This window comes from Camelus bactrianus, chromosome 23, assembly GCF_048773025.1.
Source record: "Camelus bactrianus isolate YW-2024 breed Bactrian camel chromosome 23, ASM4877302v1, whole genome shotgun sequence".
Classification (NCBI taxonomy): domain Eukaryota; kingdom Metazoa; phylum Chordata; class Mammalia; order Artiodactyla; family Camelidae; genus Camelus; species Camelus bactrianus.
In genome coordinates this window covers 30,437,470-30,457,943 of record NC_133561.1, presented here as the reverse complement: position 1 = coordinate 30,457,943, position 20,474 = coordinate 30,437,470, and the positions used below count along the sequence as shown (strand labels likewise).

General features: G+C 44.4%; 1 protein-coding gene across 9 annotated transcripts in view; it reads left to right on the top strand.

Moving 5' to 3' along the window:
* SRGAP2 (SLIT-ROBO Rho GTPase activating protein 2) overlaps positions 1–20,474 on the top strand; it is a 235,209-nt gene that overhangs the window by 172,690 nt on the left and 42,045 nt on the right. For all 9 annotated transcript variants that reach the window (XM_010963263.3, XM_045522821.2, XM_010963262.3 and 6 more), the window contains exons 9-13: positions 1,478–1,579; positions 2,605–2,802; positions 11,682–11,766; positions 14,793–14,820; positions 16,538–16,562. In XM_010963263.3, the coding sequence (XP_010961565.1) occupies positions 1,478–1,579; positions 2,605–2,802; positions 11,682–11,766; positions 14,793–14,820; positions 16,538–16,562 (438 nt within the window). The remainder of the gene's footprint in view (positions 1–1,477; positions 1,580–2,604; positions 2,803–11,681; positions 11,767–14,792; positions 14,821–16,537; positions 16,563–20,474) is intronic.

The following is a 20,474-nucleotide window of genomic DNA, read 5'->3' as shown; positions in this document are numbered from 1 at the left end:
CCTTCTCTCCCCGTCAGTGAGGGCTGTCTGTAGGCTGTGGAGGCAACAAGAGGGAGCTGCCTGGAAGTCCTTGAACTTGGGCCAAAGTTCAGGTGGCATTTTGACCGGAAGCCCTGAAATTGGCCAAGGCCCACACTGATTGGCGTTCTGGGGCCTCAGCACATGAATTGATGCCAAGCACTCTCAGATGCACTAGGGGGAGGTGCTTGGCTCTACTCTTGGTGCCCCCCAGAGGCTCGTGGGGCTCTGGATGCCTGACCGGTGACATCAGGCAGCCAGAGAGTTTCACTCTTGGCTCTAACCCATCCTGGCCACCGAGCTCTCTCCATTGTGTCTGCTGATCCAAGAGCCAGAATGAAGTCAGCTCTCTTCAGATCTGAGAGCTGGCTCAGGCCAGTCTCTCAGCTGGGGGAGGAGGTCAAGTCGGTTGAGAGCTTAAAAGCCAATGGAGGAAAAGGTCAAGTCCCAGCTCCCTCCATTTGAAGAGAGGTTTTTGTCTTTTCAAGCAAGAGAATGGTCTGTGGGCCTGTGAATGTGCCCACTCGTTGCTGGGGAAGATGGAGGCCGGTTCTATCCAGATGTCTCTCCGCGGATGGGAGGCTAAAGGACACAAGGTGGCAAGGTGACAGGAGCTACCTCTACGTGGTCCTGCGTCCCAATCTGCCAGCCTTCTGTTCCTCATCTGTCATCCTGGGAACTGGGGGTGACCTCATGCCTATGCCATAGCCATGGCCCCATCAGGAGACAGTGGCTCAGCCATCCCTTCCCACAGGGGGATGCTTATTGACAGTGATCCTTGGGAGAAGGGCAGACTTCTCTCCCACACAGATCTGGAGAAGTCCTGGAGTCAAATGATAGCTTTTTGAAAATGCCAAGTTCCACAAGACTGGTTGCCCTCTGGGGCCCTGTAGCGCAGCCTGTGGACCTGTTCCTGGCTTCACGTGTTCTTTCATTGAGTCAGAGCTCTCATGCATGGCTCAGATTTATAAACACATGCTGGCTGCCAACAGCAGCAAGTTAGCCTCCTGACCCACTTCTCTCCTGCTTTCACTCTGGTGTACGGCAGGGAATGAAGGAGGGGCCAGAGAGGTAGCCACTTGGACCTTTGGCAGGAAATCCTCACTGTGCCAAAGCATCGTGTATCTGAAGTCAGGGCTCCCTAAGGCACTCTCTGCCCTAACTCTGGCTTCCTTGGAGCCACGAGCCCTTTATAGACCTGCTGCCCGCCAAGCACCAGGCTGCAGATGGGCTCCAAAGAGAGACCCAGTCTTTCCAGACAGGTCTCATTCCTCATTCCTTTCTTGTGCTATTTGGTCCTGGGAGAGGTCTACACACTTTGGCTTTGGATTTGGTTTTAACATGGAAATTGTGAGCTTTACAGCTTGACTATGAGTAGTTTTAGTCACTGTAATGGGACTCTGGAACTGACAAAAGAACTGTGTCCTCTTCCTGACCTGGTGTTGCTTTCTTTGGGCAGGCTTCCCAGCTCTGCGCCCAGCAGCCCGTCCAGAGTGAGCTGGTACAGAGATGCCAGCAACTGCAGTCTCGCTTATCCACCCTGAAGATAGAGAATGAAGAGGTGAGTTTCCCGTTCGGGAGACTCAGAGCCGCCCTCTGAGTTTCCCTGTCGAACCTCTTGCTGCTGCCCGTCGGGGAGCAGGTGGAAGGAGCATGCAGAGAATGTCCGGGCGTCCGCAAACATTTCCTCACCAAATGTAGGCTTGGATTTTCCCCTTCTGCTACATCCTGCCCTTGAACTCCAGGAAGTTGCTCTTGCATTGCCAAAGGTTGGGCTCTATTTTGAGCTTTTGCAAAATGCTTTTTTCTCCCCCTTTACACATTTAATCAAAATGGCACTTGGCAGCTGTATGAACAATATTGTGTCTCTGAAACCACCCCCTCATGCCTGGTTTTTTCCAGCATTTTCAAATAAACAGAGGCCTTTGACTTTAACACTTCAAACATCTCCATCCTCTTAGAAAAGGGTGACTTTCTTCTGGGCCCAGAGAATTTGCTTTCAACAACCAGTTCAAAAAGGCAGTGTGATTGATTATCAGCTTCTTTCTTTTGAGCTCACGTGACTTCTTACCTGGCATCTCAGTAAGTCTTAACTTTTCCCAGTAAGATCACAAAAGCCTGGGGATAGGCCACATAGTTTGCAAATGGGGAGACGAGTTCATTGATTTGTTGAAGGTCATGAAACAGAGCCTGGGGTGTTGTGCGCCCAGGCCCATCATACATTTTGAACTAGCTCTTTCTACGGTGGGGTTGGTTTGGATTTGTTTTATTCTCTCTCCCCTAGCACTTCCAGTGTAGCCAAGAACTAATATTAAATTTTAAAAGTAAACATTAAATAGGCTTTAAAAGTTAAGCATGTAGCATGAAGCGGGTGGTGGGTTTTAGGTCCTCCCCGGAGAGAGTAGGACTCTACCGCAGAGTCCATGTGATGTTCATCGATCCCTGAGCACCGTTCCCTGGGAAACAAAGCTGCACCCTCCCTCCCTCCTCAGCGCACTTTGATCCCACTTCTCAAAGCTTCTCTATCACCTGCTGTGTTGCAGTCTACCCCTCATACATTATGTCGACTCCTACTTATCATGGCAGGTAAAGAAGACAATGGAGGCCACTCTGCAGACCATCCAGGACATTGTGACCGTCGAGGATTTTGACGTGTCTGACTGCTTCCAGTACAGCAACTCTATGGAGTCCGTCAAGTCCACCGTCTCAGAAACCTTCATGAGCAAACCCAGCATCGCCAAGAGGAGAGCCAACCAGCAAGAGACAGAGCAGTTCTATTTCACGGTGAGGGGGCTCAGCCTGGTGGCCTTTCAAGGTCATTTTTAGGCACTGTAGCACACAAGGGCAGTTTGGATCCCAGGGTCTTTGTCAAGTGTCTGCAGGGCAGTCTTTGACTATCTTGATTTGGATCTGGGCATATTCGGAGATTGTCCCTACACTTAAAAGGCACAAATATCTACAAATATCTACAAGTTGTATGTCTAACAGGGACCCCCCAGAGAAAGGATGCCCCAAAGTACACTGCCAGGAATATTTTCTGTTTTAAAACTTTTTTAACCAGCCTGGTAGGCTCTTGTTTGAAACTTTCCTTCTCAGCACTAGGAGTTACTGGGAATTAAATTGAAATATCTTGGCTAACACATATCTTGTTTTTAAAGTCTATAGTCTTTTCTAGGTGATATGATCACATTATTTTATAATTTATGGCAATAGGAAATTATTTTTTATAATTATTGCTAAAATTCAAAGGAAGAGGTAATGTGCAGCATTGTTGATTTGCAGAGAATTCCTAAACATTGTATTTTGTTGTTCATGCATCTCCCCAGTCTTCTTTTAGACAAATGGACCCAGTTTTTTTTTTAAGCAGTGTTAACAGTCCTATGAAAGGTTGCTGGCTTATCTTTGGTGCTACTTTTTAATAATTAAGTTGTTTTGAATTTGCCAAGTAGGATTTATTGCCTGAACTAAAATTTATTTCCTAATCTTCTGACAACTGAGAAAGGAGAAATTAAGTTTGCAGATGTGAGATGAAATATAGCCAGTGAATATGCATACTGATTCTGAATGAGAGGAATTAACTTGTGTTTGAGTCAAGAAACATAGTTTGCATGTAGTAAATTGAATTTTTCCTCTAACCAGAACCATTTGCTTAATTCTTCTTTGAACACTGCCCCTTCTCTGTTAAGAACACTAGTGATTTGCTATCTCTTTTAAAGAAGAAATCTTTTTTCACTTAGTTAAGCTCGGAATTCTTCAGATTTTTTTTTTTTTTTTTGAATCCTGGAGAGGACTGTTGAAAGTGAGTGATTTAGCAGTATTATTCTTTTAAAATAACTTTAAAAAAATTATCTTGTTTTTTTATTTTGGGGGGTGGGGGTGGAGAGAGGTAATTAGGTTTATGTCTTCATTTTTAGAGGAGGTACTGGGGATTGAACCCAGGACCTTGTGCATGCTAAGCATGTGCTCTACCACTGAGCTATACCCTCCTCCAACTTTTTTTTGTTATACAAAGTAAAACGTGCTTATTACATGAAATGTGAAGCAAAAAAGAAGAAAATAAAAATCATCCATAGTCCCAATACCTAGAGATAATAGTGTTAGAATATTCCCTTCTAGGCTTTTTTCCTCTGCGTACACATGTATGCGAGCATGTGTTTATAATTTTATTACAAAAAACGAGATAATGCTGTGCCTGTTGTTTTATAATCTGCTGCTTTCATTTAACAAATGATTAATATTTTTCTAAGTCATTTAATTATAACATTTAAAAATGAATTTATGAATAAAATACTAAAATCTACAAAGAGAAAGAATGAAATGACATTTTGGCTCATTCACTCATTTTTGTGAAATATATATAGCACATTGTTTTGCAGTTAGTGCTCAAAAATGCTGCAAATGTATCACCACTATTAATTTATTCATTGGTCATTATTAAATTGTTCATTGATCATTTATTAAGGCTCTTCTATGTGCCAGACACTGTGCTATAAGCTGGGAAAGCTGAGAATATAAAATGAAGAGGGGACTGATGGGATTAGGCATATGAAAGGAAAACTTTCTTTTCTACTGCCTGTATTTCTAAACAATTACAATAGGTTGATTTTTGTAATTAAGAAAATAAATGTAAAGAACTTTAAGTGCACACACGTGCTCACGCATGAATGGCAACCAGGATGAGTTGAGTTAGGGCCACATCACACACAAGTGACTTTTGTACTGATCAGGCAGTGAATCGAGAGGAGACAGGCATTCCTTGGGGCAGGAGCAGCATGTGTAAAAGCATAAAGGAATGAAAAACCGGGGATAGACGCTAAGAAAAACTTCTTGTGTATAATGAGGACTGTGCAACTCCCCAAGCTTCTTTATCTCTGGAGGTTGTTGAATACTCTAGAGGCTTTTAATAATAGGATTGTCTGGCTGGTCTGTCTGGACTGCTTAGATACAACCCTACTTAAATGACCCAATCTTGTTACACGGCAGAAGATTTCCATTTTTTTCATTAAATAAGAACAGGCATTAAAATCTGTATTTAAGACTGTCAGAAATTACTTTGTGGCTTCAAATGAAGCTCTAACATTTGTATTAAAAATTGACCTTTAGTAAGAGCAGGAATGACCATAATCAAAGGGGTCACCTCTTAAATCTCACCCACCCTGTCACCTCTGTCTGAGTGCATTGATGTCCTGTAACTCATTTCCTGTCTTTTGTGGCCCTAGTGCTACTTATCAAAATTGTGTGCAAATTCCCTTGGCTAACAGGAACGTTTTTTTGTTGGGGCCTGTCCAGTAACAGATTTGCAAGAGAGTTCATCATTTTTGTGATTAGTGTTTGGAATGCGTCAGATAATTCAGTTCATGATAAAAGGAAAGAACTCTTTTGGGGTGGCGAAATGAACATTCAGGAAAAGGGTGCGTGCTAACCAGGATGGCAGCCTGCGCCGGCTGAAGCCCACAAAGCCAACAGGGCTGCAGGTGTGCTTTTCTTAGTCTTTGGCCTCCACAAACACTGGCCGTGTGTTTCCCTGTGCCCTTCAAAGACGTCAGAGTAGCAAGTCCTAGAAGTTCCCTTCTTTTGGAAGGTTGGGAAGAGCTCCCTTGTCATGACTTTGACTCCTAGTAGTGTGTTGAGTGACCCAGAGGGCCACTGGGAAAGCTTTCCGACCACTCTCTGCTGTCATCAGATTGATCTGCCCAGATGACATCAATCGGAAATTCGAAGCCTGACCTGTAAAGGTCAGTTAAAGAGTCCCAGGAAAATAATCATGGAATTTGAAAGCTTGAAGCATTTTTGAAAAATCATCTAACTAGACCGCCTCATTTGGAAGATTTTTTAAAAACTAAAAAACAAACAAACAAAAATTCGAGAAGGATGGGTAGCTTGTCTGATGTCCTCAGCGAGAGCAGAAACCGGAACTCTGGTCTTCTTGTCTCAGGCCCTGGGGTCTTTCTCCGAAACCTGCTGAGGAAGTTGAGGTGAGGGAAGGATCGGGAACAGCTCAGCAGCTCTCTGCCCTTCTTGGCTCAAAGTGAGGAGACATTTTCTGACCTCCTTGGCTTTATATCACTTGTCCTCTGCCACACACAATCCAGCAATGTCTACTTTTTTTCCCATTGCTTTTTTTTTCAACTGAAATATAGTCAGTTATAATGTGTCAATTTCTGGTAAACAGCATAACGTCCTAGTCATGCATATACACACATGCATACATATATTTATTTTCATATTCTTTTTCATTATAGGTTATTACAAGATACTGAATATAATTCCCTGTGCCAGACAGAAGAAATTCGTTTTTTATCTATTTTTATATATTGCCTTTTTTGATTGTGACTGTTAAAAAAAATTGATATTCTTTTAAATGACACAAAGATTTCAGAAGAGCATATAGAAAAAAGTCAACCCCTACCCTTCCCAGCCCCTACTTCCCCTCACCTCCGCCAGTGATTGAAACCAGTTTCTTCTGTGTCCTTCCAGAGGATACAACCACTGTGCAGAGACAACCACTGATGTGCCCTTTAATATAGTATTATTACATTACAAATGTAATGAAATGAAGTAAGTAGAAATACAAATGGAAGTATACCATTTGGAGGGGAGGGTATAGCTCAGTAGTAGAGTGTATTTAGCATTCATGATGTCCTAGGTTCAATCCCAGTACCTCCATTCTAAACAAACAAACTAACTTAATTACCACACCCACCAAAAAAAACCCCCAAAAAACACAAAAAAAACCCCAAAATTTAAAATTTATTTAAAAAAAAAAAGTATGCCATTCACACTGCTCTTCACTTTGCTTTTTTCACTTAATTTATTTTGGAGATTATCTTCATTTTGATCCATAAAGATCAGTCCTGCCTCCTTTTTTAGTAGAGGCACAGAATTCCATTTTATGGATTGAGGTACCATCATTTATTTAACCAATTCCCTGCTCGTGTGCAGTAATGCTCACTGTTGAGCCAGGTAACTGTCAAACCCTTATAGGTATTTCCTTGTATGGTGGTTGGAGTATGGGGTTCTTGAATTGGGGATAAAAATAGAGAAGAGGGGATTATAGCCTGCCTGCATTTGAGGGGACAGATTTGGGTACAGTAATAACAGGTTGGAGAAGACAGGTTGGAATGACCGGTTCCTTGGCCACTGGGGCCGTGCTCTAAGACCACTAGATTTGGTGTGGTCCAAGATCTTTTTTTATCTTTGTATTCTTCAAAGAGTAAACAGATTCTTGGTAAACGTGGGCTAAGCAGGTACAAAAGAATGAGTGCGCCTGCCCTATCAGTTAAAGTGGGGAGATGTGCTCCTGTTTAAAGCTTTGCTCTGTGATGTATGCTGTCTGACAGCTGTTTCCTGCTTTAAAAATTGACAGGGAGGAGGGGAAATGTCAGTGTGCTTGGATGGTGGGGAAGCAGCCACAATAATGACATCTGTGTACCTCTGTGCAAGGGGCTGGCTAGACATAGCTCACTCCTCCCACCCACCCCACCTTCTGGCAACGGTGGATACTTCTGGCCTTGGGTTCACAGATGAAATTCAAGGCATAGGCAAGTTTTATACCATTATGGTAAGAATGTATTTAAAGGGAAGAAGCATCTTAAAATTAAATTTGAAAAGCATTCTTATGCCTCTTACTTTTTTTTTTTAAGGCCAGAAACCTAGTGGGGAGGGGTATAGCTCAATGGTAGAGCACATGCTTAGTATACATCCGGTCCTGGGTTCAATCCCCAGTACCTCCGTTCAAATAAAGAAATAAGTAAATAAACCTAATTACCTCCCTCCCCCCACCCAAAAAAAAAAACCCAAAAATAAATTAATTAATTTAAAAATAAAAAATAAATAAAATAAAATGTTTGTAATTAATTAAAAAAAAAACTATTTTAAAAAAAAGACCAGAAACCTGCTTTGATTCACCTTTCTTAAGTATTAGCACAAAGCAAAGAAGCTTAGAGAAGGGCTATTGTTAGGTTAGCTAAGCAGGTGATTGAGGTATAAGGAACGCTTTTGGGCACCTGCTAGTTGCCAGACACTGTGCTAATAGTCACAGTGATGCTTGTAATGTTATTTCATATTCAGCACCCTTGTGAGAAAAGATACTATTATCCCCATTTTTCAGGCAGGGAAGTTGAGTCCAGGAGTTAAGTGACTTACTCAAGGTTGGAAGAGTTGAGGAGTGGTAGGACTAGAATATCCCAATTCAGTCTTCTCCATTTTACTGCAACTAAAATGTCTGTCCGGAAAAGAGGGCACAGAAAGCAAAATTATATATTAATCCTTTTTGATGAATGAAACCCATCACTTGGAAATGTTAGCTATCTTGATTGTGGTGGTGGTTTCATTGGCGTATACATGTATCAAAATTCATCAAATTGTACATCTGAAATACGTATAGTTTACTGTACAAGAATCATACTATAATGAAGGTATTAAAAAATTCACCATGGACAGTTAATAACCAATTAGGAATTATTAAGAAATAAGTTAATGAGATCATGAAAATTGAATTGATGGTTCACAAAGGCAAAAAAAACAGAACTACCCAGTAAGCTCTTGCCTCCCTCCCTACTTTTGGAAGAAGTCCTCAGTTTTGATAATACTGAGTGTAAGACGGCAGAGAGGGGGAGGTAGTGGCAGTCAGACTACATGTTAGGAGTTAAGTTCATTTTGTTGATCTGGAATAGAACACACCTCTTTCTTTTCTTTTCCGTTGAGGAAAACTCTTGGTCATCACTTTACCATTAGATGTCTGGTAAAGGAAGTAGGGTACAGGGAATGGAATGAAAGAAAATTAATTACCCAATACTGGGACATGGTTTAAATAAGGAAAGTGACCCTTATTGCCCAAGGAAGGATTTTGAGGTTACACATAAACAGTTATTTTCCTGGCCCCCTGGGCTCCAGAAATCACTGAAAAGCCACTTATTCCTCCCTTGCCTTCGGCTGTCTCGCCTCCCTTCGATGTGTATCTGCTCAGTTGCAACTGAAGGCTTCTAGTTCAACTCCACCAGCAAAGGCCAGGTTACTTTTCCCAGTTTATCACTCACACAGATGAGCGCTGATTTATGGGCGGGACAGGGAAGTGATAAATGACACGCCTGGGAACTCTGGGATGCTTCGCCTTCCCACACCCGGCTTACCTAGACGGAAATCTTCCAACCACTGCTTCCACTATTAGGGATGCAGGTCATACCTTGACACAGCTTTTGCTCCTTCAGGATTTAATGGAACCCGGAAAGGTAATTCATCATACCTCTTTATCAGATTGTTATTTATTTTAATGGTTCACTGAGTGACAGCTGGAGTTAACTAGTGAGCTGTGAACATGAATGAAAAAAATGATTTCCGGAATCACAAGTATACACATGAGTGAGAGGAAGGAATTTGCATCTATCTCCTTTCAGAATTCTGGCTATTTTCGGAGCTGTCTGCTTGCAGTTTCTGGGTGAATTTTGCCTCATTAGGAAACCTTTAGAGCCTCCTTGGGATAACCTTTCATCTTAAGAGGAGCCTCTCAAGGTTCAGATGTCAGTAGTGGATGTTTCCTGAAGGTGTTTCACGCCCGCGCCCTGACGTAGAGTTCCAAGCCTCACAATTAGGCATTGGCTGGGGATCAGGGTATCACCCAGAGAAGACTGACAGCAGGTGAGCCGGCATCTGGAGCAGATGGGATGCGGAAAGTGACAACGGAGCCTATTTTCACACAGATGTTCTTGTGCAAAAGCACAAAGGAGCAGGGGGAACAGGTCGTGAGTAAAGCAACAGAAATGATTTGGTGCATGGCTTGTTTTTTGTTGGTCTTGTATTTAATTCAGAGGGTGGGGGCACACTTGGAGGCTTGGTCTTTAACTGCTGAGGAGGGTTCTATGCAGAGAAGAGTGAGACTACTCATTTATTTACTTGTTTTCAAGCATTTATTGAGTGTCTACTAGCTGCGGGCACAGTACTAATCACCAGGGATGCAGAGAGTAACGAGCGCCGTGGTCTCTGCCCATAGAGGGAAAACACAGGAGTACTAAGCCTGTGTGATAGGGCTGTGTGAGCGGTGCTGTCATGGAGATTTGCAAAGATCCACACAGGAGCATCTGGGTAAACTCAGGAGGGCCAGGATGTGCATCCCAGAAAAAGCAGCGTTTTTCTTCGTTTTTACAAAGAGAGAGAGAAATAGATGCTCTTGGTTAAAAGTTCACACTGGACAGAAAGGTACAGAATAAAAAGAAATCACATTTTTTTTTTACCCTTTCTTGCTGCCTTCATCCTAAGTGGTAATAGCCTTAAAATCAAAGGCTTGATATATAATTATACTTTTTGCTTAGTACCTTAAATGAAAGATAGAACTGTTATCATTGTAAATGTTTTATCCAGTTACCCCCTCAACTGCTTCATGTATCACCAGTGATTCACAGATCACGCTCAGGGAAACACTACGTTTTGCCCCCGAGTTTAGACGTGGGCATGACCCCTGACTCAGCAGATGAACCCTTGAAGCAGGAGACGACCCAGGCAAACTAAGATCCCTGCGAACAGCCGTTGGGTAGAGTGGGAAAGAAACCATGTTGAGAGTCCAAAGGCCTGGGATCCAAATCCGGCATTACTACCCTACTGGCTTGCAACAGTTAGCAAGTTATTTGATACCTCCTTCCTCGAGATTGCCGTCTCATCTGTAGGAAGGAAATAAGGATGTCTTCCCTGTGTGCTTTACAGAGTTATTGTGAGAGTCAAATATGTGCTAAAGTACTCTAAAAGACTCTTAAATTGCTACATACAAAGAATTAGTACTTTGAGGTTAAAAGCACACATTGTATTGGCAAACTATGTGTGCTTGGAAACATGCTCCACCACTCACTAATCCTTTGATCTAAAGCAATTTATTTAATCTCAGTGCCCTCATCCATAAAATGGGGATAATGATAATAATAGTTCATAAAGTTGTTTGGAAGATTTGATGAATTATCTAGGGAAACAGAATCTCTCACTGGCCAGACAAGCGTTGAGAGGTCAGATCAGAAGGTACAGCACGGCAGTCGTATTTTGACTGTTAGAGCAGATGGGATTGCATTTCCATAAACCTCCTCTTGTGTTTGGAACGACCGGTACGTGTGTATGCAAGGGGAGGGTGGCAGCCTCTCCCTCTGTGTGCTCAGAAATCCCAAGCTTTCCATGAAGACTCCCTGCAGAATAGAGGAGGAGGCCAATTACAATCTGGCTTAGACAAAGATGCTCTGAGTGCTGGGCTTGCAGCCGAGGCAGGGGCTGAGTCTGCCCTTGACTTGGCTCCTAGTGTGATGGAATGCATCCTGGGGTTGTCAGTGGAGGTGACGAGCCGCAGGTGTGTGTCCTCACACCAAGAAGGCAGCAGCTCAGTGAGTCCTTCTACCCCCTGCTCTTCTTCAGTGAAGCAGAAAGAGATGGATGAGGGGCTCTAGGAGCTAGTTCCTGACCCTGACCGACGTGAAGCTCCCAGGAAGACATAGAGCAGGGTGCTAATCCACCAGGAAAATCAGCAGCTGCCCAGATGCTTGGGGCCTTAAAGAAATAGAAAATGGAACTTAGTAGAAACTGGGTCAGTAACCAAAAGCCCTCTTAGAAAGGGATGGTACAGCTGAACATCTGAGATTTTCTTCTTCTTCTTCCAGAATCTGATTGTTCTTTGTCCTCCTCCTCCCTTACAGAAAATGAAGGAGTACCTGGAGGGCAGGAACCTCATCACCAAGCTACAAGCCAAGCACGACCTTCTTCAGAAAACCCTGGGAGAAAGTGAGTGAGGGAGCCCTACCGGAGATTTGGCCGTGAGGGGAAGGCCGAGCCCGGGGCCCTAGTGCTGAGCACACCCCTCTGCCTTCAGCCAAGTGGACCGTATCTGGCTATATGAATGCATTGCTTTTCCGCGCTCGTTTGATGGGGAAGCACACGCCCCAGATGACTGCTTGAGTAATGGGGGAAGGCCAATGCTTAATGAAGCACTAATGTGCGTTGTCTATTTGTTTAAATGGAGCGTGCCTGCTCTCCACCCCACCCCTCCTCTGCTGCGTCTGGAGCAAAGGAGCTGATGGGTTATTTACTCTCCAGACACTTTGGTAAAACTCTCAGCTCCTCTGTGGCAGAACTGAGGCTGGAGCAAGAGGGAAGGGAGCTGTGAGCTGAGCTCCCCAGCTGCTCGGAGGAGAGGATTGTCAAGGGCAGGGGTGATGGGCTGACAGCCGCTGTCTGGAGCTTCGAGGTGGGGCCGCGGTCTTTCCTCCGTCCTGAAGGGTCCCAGTGCTAGGAGGCAGCCCTCTCTCTCTGCTTTGGCCATGCCGGAGCTGTGGTACTGAATGGACTGTCTCCTCTCACGGGATGATTTTAACCAGACCCTGGAAAGTAGCAAGGCAGAGGATGGACTGGCACTCTGGACTTTCTCTCCTCAGCTGTCAAACAGAAGGCAGAGGTTGAGAGAGAAGCTTCCCAGGGGTTTTTGGCACCCTGCCCGAGTCTCCTTGCCCAGCTCTCAGCATCCTGTGATTAATGGGATTCCCAGGTTGAGGATGCCTCTGAATGCCCAACCCCTCCTCCCTGCCCCACTAATCTCACTTCAATACGGGGAGGGGGAGGCTACGTGGAATAGGTGGTAACACCAGTAAAAGGCAAAACCTGCACTCATACAGCGGTCTAACATTTTCAGATAAATTCTTGAGCCCTCTTCAGACAAACTGCAGAATCTAGGAAAGGGTATGGCACTCATTGTATCATTGGCCCCAGGAATTAGAGTCCCGATTCTCATACCAGAGCCTCCTACCCACCCTTCTTGTCCTGTTCTTCTGCCCTGAACGATTCCCCCCAGACGATTCATTCTTTTATCTCTAATGTCTTTGATCTTGTGATTTTTAAGGCATTTTCTTTTATGTGAAGAAAGCCTGTTAAGTAACTCTGTTCTCTTTCCTCCCCACTCCCCAAGGGACTCAGGCTTAACAGGTTTAGGCATTGAGATCCAAACTTTGCTTATAGAAGATCTTTACTCTGGGGTTATCAGATTGCTCCATGGGGAATCGGAGGAGAGAAAGCCCAGGACTGTTTGAAGCAAGTTGTAACTGTGATTTCATTTTACCAAGATAATCTAAGCGTGGTCCATAAGTGGGGTGTTGGGGAACAGGGCCTCTGGGTGTGAGAGAAAAAGAGAGTTTGTATGTATGTGTGTGTGTGTGTGTGTGTGTGTGTGTGTGTGTATGTGTGCAAGAGAGAGAGAGAGAATGGGTTTGAAACACACACACAAGCACCAAATGTGCTACTATGAAAGGGTGAAGGTTGGTGGCCGTTCATTAGTGCTGCAAATTGCCTTCCTCTAAAGATGACAAGTTCTAGCAACAAGGAAAAAAATAGCTGCAGATCTTCCCATGTGCAGGTCATCATGTCCCTGCCTTCTGCACGTATTTGTCACCGTAATGCAAGAGCCCCTTGTTCTTGCCACGGAGGGATAATTGATGTGTATGAATATTCCGGCATGGAAATGGGACAGATGTTGGAAATAATGGCTCTGAATAATATTTTTGCAGATGAAAGCTGCGCCTTGAGGAAGAGAGGCTGTTAGGGGTGGGGGAGAGTGTTGCTCAAGATGTGCTGAAATGTAATCAACAATTAGCAACCTTTAAAGGCTAGAAAAAGCCCTGCCCTCCCCCCACCACCCTCGGAGTCGCCTTTCCAGGATCCTGGATGAGGGTGTGGGAACTGCTCTCTCCTTCTCCAGCTCAGCACCTGCTGATAAACCATCTTCCCTGGTTTATCTAATACTGATCTAATGCAGACCAGGCTTGGTTAACTGTGGACCCAAAGAAAGCAACATAGATTACAGAATGGCCCAAGTACACATGCATATGTATTTTTTAAAAACATGAGGATACTTTGTATGAACATTAAGGTTTTCAATTCCATGTTTTAAGGCTGGCTCTGATCTATAAAACTGAGTATTGGGGCCCACTGTTGGACTGTGTACCACAGTTTGATGCCAGTGTCAGCATTTTAAGTCTCATTTTTTCCTTGTCATTTCAGCCCAACTTGATGAGAGTGAGAATTTACTATGAATCTAAAACTAGAACTTCCTTGGTAAGGGAGGGTATAGCTCAGTGGTAGAGCACGTGCTTAGCATGCACGAGGTCCTGGGTTCAATCCCTAATACCTCCATTAAAAAAATTTTTAATAAATAAATAAACCTAATTACCTACCCCCCAAATTATTTAAAATAATAAAATAAATTTTAAAAAATTTTTAAACCAAAAAACCCAATATAGCTTCCATATATGCCCCATCCTCTCCCCAAATAACTATTCCTTCTACCCTCAAGTGTGTGAGAGAGTGTGTGTGTGCGCGCGGGCGTGTGTGCGCGCGGGCGTGTGTGCGCGCGGGCGTGTGTGCACGCATGCACTCATCCCTCCCTCCCCAACACGAACACACCCAACATACATTGAAGAGAAGCTGAATTTTATCTCTGGGAAGGCTTCTCATCATTTGTTCTCTAAGGCATGATCTGCTTTGCTGTTGTTCCCCTGTTTTCCCTTTGGGACCAGAGTTGGCAAATCTAACTACTGGTGTCGGGACACCCACAGCCCTAGGCTGGGAAGAAGCATCAGAAGTGGCACTGACCCAGAAGGAGGCCCTGCGTGCTCTCTGCTTTTTGGTCTGGAAGGCCAGTCACGGTGTGATGCTAGTGGCTCCCTGGGGAGATGGGCAGACATGGTCATTCCCGGGAGCAAGTCTCCCTCTTTCACGCCTGCTGCTTCAACATGTGCTTTTTGCCTTTGTCTTTCCAACAGGTCAGCGGACAGATTGCAGTCTGGCCAGGTAGGTGTGGCCTGAGGCAGCCCTGGGAGGGGATGAAGAGAGGTCCCGGGGTAGAGCCATCACAGCCTGGGAAAGAGCCAAGGAACTGAGTTGTAGAGGCGTTTGGATGACTTTGCAAAGGATTGGCTCAGGGCAGGGGTGGCTTCCGTCCCTTGGCCTTGCTGACCCCATCTGGCCTCAAATGGAAATGGGTTTGCGGAGCAGAACCCAGTGAAGGGAGTTACCATTTGCTGAAATGGTCCCAGAGACTCCCAAAAGCCACTGCATTGCAAGGAAAAGAAATGTTCTATGCTGGAGGATGCTGGTAACCTTACGGTAGATTCTAGACTTCAACACGTGGGTTTTGGGAAGTCTCTGACCCAGGGAAAGAAGATCAGAAGATAACACTTGGCCTGAGATTGTTTTATACACAAAAAAGATGATAGCCCCTAATTAGGGAGTGTTGCTGGCTAATGAAATATTACACTGCATTGCTTGCCAACAGCATTGGTGGAAATCCTTGCCTGATGTACAAGTGTGTCTCCCTCCTAGTGTTTCCCCACCTTCCCCTCCTCCCATCCCAGCCAAATATTTTCCCTCTCAGTCACAGCGCTGCTATGAGAAAACTCAGTGAGTTGGCAGAGAGCAAGGCATTCATTCAGCCAATGGTTCTTAGATGCCTAAAAATGTGCTAATTTAACGGGGGAAAGTGCTTTAGTGGGCCGGACTCCTTAGAGACCCCGGATTAGCCCATTATATAAACCACTTATATTTGCCAACACACACAATGATCATGAGGCCATTTACAATTATGGGCTCATTATTTAAAAATAGCTTCATTTGGCTTTCATCGTTTTGTCATTATGGATTACAATAAAGACCCCATTAATATATTAGCCTTGTTGACCGGAAGGAACCAGGATAATGGGACTCTGTGGAATGTATCTTCTTGATGATAGAGTCCTAGTGTAAGTTCACCTGATGTCCCGTATCTGCGGAAGGCTCTGTGGGAGTGAAAAGAGCTGAGCTGAATTCCTGTATGCTGTTATTCACTGTGTGACGTTGGGCTGCTCTTTTGCCCTCTCTGAACTCCAGTCTCCTCGTCTGTAAGACAAGAAGGAGCATTCCACTAGATCCCAGGAGCTCCAGGATTCCAAAGAGGTTCCTCAGGAGCGGGCTGGTGGAAGGGACAGACGGAGCCCAACAACCAGGCTCGCTGCTCTTCTTGCTTGGGGGAGTGTTGTCTGAGTCAGATTCCCTCGGAGAAAAGACTGCTGAGGCTTAATACAGCTTGAAGAGCATTGACCTAGAGGCTCCCCAAGGTCCTTCCAGTCTGGAGCCTCTAAGTTCCAGGAAAATGGTTCCCTATCTCTTCCCTGAAGATTTCCAAAGAAAAGAAAACCATCGCTTCCTCTGGTGTTTACTGGGTGTCTCCTTATAAACAGAGATTGTCCTGTTTCCCGACCCGTCTATATTTATATGTTGGCAAATTGAGCCAAATCCCTATGGTTCTGGTTTTGAATGGTGGCATTCGTTAAAACCAGAGACCTCTGTGCTTTTGTGGAGAATGCTTTATTGGGCTTTATTTGGAAAGTGGTTTATCGAATTTCCTAGCCATTGCTGGCACTGAGCTGAATGATGTGGCTGGTTTCATTAACCGCCTCCCGGATTGTTTTTAATCCCTGTTTTCTCTTTTTCCTCCCGGTTGCTGGATCTGTCCTCTCTGGGTCAACCACAGGCGTAGCTCAACTGTGAGGAAACAGGTAAGGACCCAGGCCTGTCTGGTCGGACAGTGGTCCCATCCCAGACATTGGTGGAACTCGGTGCACTGAGGATGGGACAGACACTTTTCTGACTACATGCCTGCGTTACTATTCAGTCATAGTATGTTTAATATGATAATAATTTCATTGATTTCATTGGTTTAGCCTGAGGGGGGGTGTGTGGCCTTTCTGACTCATTCCTCTCCTCCCTAGTCGGTTGCCCTCTTACAGACTAGAGATCTGGCTTGACTGTGGCAGATTATGCCAGAATTGTCCTTGGTATCACTTCCTTAGGAGACCGTGAAAGAGACTTCACATTTCGTACTCGTATGTACTGGTATGTCAGTAACTCACAGCAGCCAGTTACCTAGACCAGGGTTTGAAGTGTTTTGTTTGTTCATTGCTGGTGGCGTGGACATCCTGGATGTATTTCTAAGACATAATAAAAATGTAAAGATAAGTCTGATCTAGAAATGATAAGCAAGAGACGTTGAACCCTGCAATTTGGTGCATGATCGTCAGTGTTGTGTTAAAATCTGACACTGAGCAGCGAGCAGAAAGCTCTCATGACCCCCATTAGGAGGAGTTTTAGCACAGCATGGATAATCAACATCAATGGATAGTCTTAAACAGCACTTGGGCCTGTTTAAAAAAATTAATTGAAGTTGCTTTTTTTTTTTTTTTTTTTTTTTTTTGCAGTAGCAAATTTAACTTCCTGATTGTACTTTATGGCAAATACTAAAGTAGTTTTGTGTCCCTTGAGCTCAGACCAGCTATGCAGCAGGCAGTTAGCACGGAGAGGGTGGAGAGAGCTCAGAAATGTCTTTGTGTGTACTCAGGGGAAAGCTGATCCAGGCTTTAAAAAATCATTTTGGGTAATTCACAGTGGCTGTAGCCACAGGGAGAGAATGGAAGGTCGAGGGCACATGGTTTCTGTGGTGGTGGCAGCCCCTGCGGGGTCTTCAGCTGATCTGACTGCTTCAGCTGTCTGGGCAGGTGGTCCAGCTGGGGAAGTTGATAGTGGAATCCTCACTTGTCTTAGCTTTGCTGTCACTAATTTTTTTTTTCCTTCTCTATTTTGGATCTCCTTTGAATGAGAACACCATCAGATGCAATTACACATTTTTTTAATTTTAAAAATTGATTGCCACTCTCTTTCCTCTTGTTCCTCTATTTCTTTCTTCTTCCCCTTTCTCCCATGATTTCGTTTATAATGAGAGTAGAATGGAGTGACTCCCAAGGATAATTTATTACATTTCAAATGAATAGGTGGATATCTTAAAGAAGGAGTAAGCTTTTTTTCCCCTTTAAAAGTCAGAACAGGATTGAACTTGAAGTTTGTTCCCTTTATGTTCCTTTTAGGATTCAACTTGAAGTTTGTCCCCTTTATGTTCCTTTTAGTTCCTGGACTGAAACTGAGCCTCCTGTGTATACATGGAGCATGAGTCTGAGGGCTTCACAGCCCCAACTCTGGCTCGGGGGTGCCAAAGGCTACAGTCTGGCAGGTGATACGTGCCCCTGGTTGGGCTCATAATCAGAAAGGAATGGCACCCATCTGGTTTGCATCCTGCTGTGCTTGCACAGCTGTCAGGAAAACTATATTTGCCGGTGCTAGATTTGTGTAAGAGTTCCAGGATGCACCAGAAACCCAGATCAAATAAAGTCCTTTTTTTCATTCAGTTTCTCTCTAGCAGCTCATGGTGGATCAGTGAAGAGTTTTTCTAAGATAGTCAGGGAGACAAATAATAAGTAATCTGGAAGATGAGTAGTCTTGTATACATAACCAGGAAATAAACTTTTTTTAGTTATGTACAGCAAATAAGACAAACAAGAGGAAGAATCCAGGAGCTTTTGTTTTTGAGGGTCTCTAATGGGTTCCAGTCATTTTTGATCCTAGCAAAGCCTGGGTTCAAACCATCCCAAACTTTTCTTCAAAAAGAGATGTGTCAACTGCTGCTTCCAAGCTTTCCCTGTGCCCTTCAAGCCCAGAAGTTTCTCTTTCCTATTACTTCCATGTCTTCTTTGGTGGCCTGTCTTTCTCCATCCCTCGAAAGTTAGGCATTTCCCCAAGGCTTGGTCCTCTTTTGACTTCTTTGTCTTTGTCTTGTCGCTTTTGTTGCCTTAGATGAATCTGTCTCTCTTTTTCTCTCCTGCCTAAGCATCCACTAGTTCTATAATGCTGTCACCTGAGCCTTAGCATTTGACTCCTCCCGACTGGCAGGACGTCGATGCTCTAGAGTTGGGACAGCACCTCCTACCCTCAGCATCCATCTCGTCACCTTCCTGCCACATTGTCAGTTCCTTAACACCTCCTCTAACTTCTCTGCTTCTCTTAGTGGGGACTCTCCATTCTTCACAGTCCCTGAAGCCCCACATCGTATCTTTGATGCCTCTTTTTTCCTCATCGCCCACATCTACTCAGGTAGTAAGACTTGTATTTTCTCCCTTGGTGAAAACAGAAATCTAACAATCGTAATGGAGATGAGCACCTGGCAAAATCCTAATTCTCTCACTCATGAGAAGTTATGCCAGGCAATGACATATTCGGGCATTAACTGGCCACCTTCCCGATTGTTTTCCCCTGCAGATCACTGGACCCCTGCTTTACTATCTTTTCCAAATTATGTCTGCTAACTTTCTCCCTCCACTTTTGGTTTAATGTTCCCTTAATCTGACTGAATGGGGATTTGACCTGATTGTCCTTTGGCCCCTTCCAACCTTGGGGTTATATGACCAAAACTACTGTGAACCAAAGAATTAAACTGACATGGATTCCAACGTTGGAGAAGGGAAGGAGAGAGGAAGGAAAGGAGAGACAGACACTGAACAAGAACTCACAAAGACACTGCTCACACAGCTGTGTGCAGGATCGATGGTGAAATGAGGGTCTTCACCAGGACGCATCCTGGGGAAATGAATTCACTTGGAGCTCAGAAATACGACAATGAGAGAGAGTCTGAAGCCTTCATGACTTTATCCAGTTTGTTTTTCTTTTTAATGGAGATTAAATCCTGGGGAATTGAACCCAGGACCTCATGCATGCTAAGTATGCGTTCTACCAGCTGAGCTATCTCCACCCCTCTTGACTTTGTCCAGTTTTTGCTCCCACTGAACTCTGTCTCAGGCTCCACTGGATACTCTTCTGCAGTGGGGCAGGTCATCTCTGGCCCACTCTCATCTGCCACATGTTATCCTCTGGGCCACCTCTGACGTACCGCTGGTAACCACGAACATGCAGGTTAATATCCTTGGTGCTTTGCTTTCTGCAACCCCGCGGACTTCCTTTTTCACTATCATTGATACTCCTTTTCCCACAAGTCTAGGCAGAATTTTACACTCACGTAACTTGTTGAAGCCAGTAACCTGTGAGGTTCCCAGCCTCCCTCCCTCTGAAATATAAATTTATGAAATATAAATTTAGGGCCAGAAAAACTTTACAGACTCTCCCATCATGTCCTCCTTATCACTGCCACTACTATTTATAAATGAAAAATATAATAAAAACATTTGTAAACAGAAAAAGACCTCCAAATATGGGGTTTGGGGTTTTTTTAATTATTATTATTAATGGTGGAAATCAGTTTCTTCATTAGCCTATGGGAGAGCTGACATGATTCTTCCTCTGAGATCATCCTAGGCTGACTGGCCAAATTTAGTGATGGCAGCAAGAGGGCAGACACTTCACTACTGAAGCTGGAGATCTGGAGGGAGCAGATGGGTGTGGGGGTCATGAAGATGAGTGTTTGGGTCGCTGAGACCTTCCTGACTCCAGCTCCGCCTTGGCACACTCGGTACTCCCTCTGGCAACATCCTGGGTTCCCAGCAGGCCTGGGAGCTAGAGGCCACACCATCTCTTCTCTCAGCCCGAGTTCTTATGAGACCCAGCTGCTTCCCTCACAGCGGCCAAAGCCC